Here is a 2,062-nt window from a genome sequence, read left to right on the forward strand (position 1 = left end):
TGGAATGAACACAAGTCAGCTTTATTTTGGAATTGGGGTATAAAGCAAGGAGAAGGGACCTCAGTTCTCCAGAAAGACCATGGTATACTAGCTAGGAGGAAATGTAACAAGAGCCTTGAACTAGGGAGTGGAAACAATAACCAGTGCCATGCAGCAAATGGTCACTGTCTGCTGGCCATATATGAGCCAGTATATGCTATGCATTCCAGAGAGGGTAGCACCCACTATGGACCATGATTATGGCCACTGATCAGCCTTGCAAACAGCGTTTTCTATCTGGACCTAAGAAGAAGCCTTGCTGGCAGTGGCAATGGAAAGAGCCTTGTTCATTGTGGCAGATATGATCACATGGGGCTGGCTTCTTCCTGCACTCATCCACATCTGAAAAAGAGAAGGGGAAAGATGAGTGTGTCACCCAGTGTGAGCAGTTAATACCAAAGGGAATTTGAGCGGTTGTAGAGTAAATAAACTTTTTTTTTAACAAAATGACTTTAAAGTTCTTAGAAAAGTTTTCTCAGAGTTATAGTCCAAAAAAAGTGTTAGAGATTACAGAGATGCAACCCTGCTGGTTTTAAAGATGCTTGGATTTGTATGGCAGAAGTAGAGCATGTGAGCATGCCGGGGATGTTGGTCATCTCCCCCCCCCCCCGATCTTGGAGCCCCTGCACTGCCTGCTATCTGGGACACTTGGGAGCTCTGGGAAGCAGCCCAGGTTGGCACCGATGACGCACATGCACATCATATGATATATTGGCTAGTGTGAACGACAAGTGTGTCAAAAAAGACATGAAAGCAAGGAATTCTTGAAATAATTTGCTTCCATAGTGGGAACTATGTACTGGCCTCAATCAATTCAAGTTTAAATGTAAGTTGGAATGGTTCCCTAGACTATTCTTTGTCTGTTCCATTCTTCTCAACTAAACTGATATACTTTCAGGTTCTTGATGACACATCTTCCTTGATAGACTCTTTCTCAACCTTTTCTTGGAGAGGAGACATCTTGGTTTTGTTCCAGGAGGTAGGAGAAAGCATGATACCCTTCCTCTTCATCTTAGTTGTGATTTATTAAGACTTTGCCATATTAATATATTTCATTTAATAACTGATTACTGTTAGTTTAATTTTTCCCCTAGCCAAGAGTCTCAGACTGAGATGCCATATGGACATTGTGTAGTATAAATCTCCATGTGTGAAGATATGTGCTGATTCTGCTATGTAGTTCTTGTGCTGAATGGCAACATTGTGCAACTGAATGCACAACTGAATGTTTAATCAAAATCAAACCAATTACACATCTGAATGTGTATCCCACATGTGCCATGGTACCATATGTATAACTCTGCTTCCACATGTTTGAACTGAATGTGGCATCTTCAAAAAATGTGCAAACATTTATACATGTATGAAACAGAAATAGGATTCCAGACTGAACGTGACTGTACCCCAGCGAAAATATGTTCACCAACCAGTCTGATGTTTCAAAAGTGTTTATTCTACAATCTGCATCAACATAGCTGCTCTGCTAACAAACAAACAAACAAACAAACAAACAAAAAACAAAAAAACCCACCAATGTTTCCAAGCTCTGACACCTAGTAAATACATCCACGATCCACACCCATTTATTTTCTGGAACATTTATCTCATTCCTGCTCCATTACTCTATAAAAGGCAGTCACCAACCTTTCTCCTTCATATGTTTGTGCCAGCAGTGATCAGGGGAGATGATCCATATCATTCCCTGCTGCACACTGGGCAAATCCTGGGCTACCTAATCCAATTCATTCCTTACATATCTTTGGGAACACCACTTACTGTTTTACTTTGTCAGTATTGGTTACTTACCCAGACATTTGTTGGCATCACGGGTATTCACCTTGAATCCAGGGTGGCACTGGCAGGAATGCCCACCTTGAGTGTTCACACAGATTTGACTGCAGTTGTGCAAACCTGAGGCACATTCATCTATGTCTGGGCAAAAGAAGAGAATGAAAGATGGATATTGTGAGCAGTAAGCTGAAAACACATGGGCAACCCTCACTCTAAGGACTACACTGGCCAC

The 2,062-nt window shown here is 41.6% G+C and overlaps 1 protein-coding gene across 1 annotated transcript in view; it reads right to left on the bottom strand.

The window, feature by feature from the left end:
* Nucleotides 1–2,062, bottom strand: part of CRTAC1 (cartilage acidic protein 1) — a 52,773-nt gene continuing 50,711 nt past the window's right edge. Inside the window, exons 15-16 of the mRNA XM_042459478.1 lie at nucleotides 1,846–1,971; nucleotides 1–381 (exon numbers count right to left, since the gene is read on the bottom strand). Of these exons, the coding sequence (XP_042315412.1) occupies nucleotides 251–381; nucleotides 1,846–1,971 (257 nt within the window). The 3' untranslated portion in view covers nucleotides 1–250. The remainder of the gene's footprint in view (nucleotides 382–1,845; nucleotides 1,972–2,062) is intronic.

This window comes from Sceloporus undulatus, chromosome 3 (assembly GCF_019175285.1).
Source record: "Sceloporus undulatus isolate JIND9_A2432 ecotype Alabama chromosome 3, SceUnd_v1.1, whole genome shotgun sequence".
NCBI classification, from domain to species: Eukaryota; Metazoa; Chordata; class Lepidosauria; order Squamata; family Phrynosomatidae; genus Sceloporus; species Sceloporus undulatus.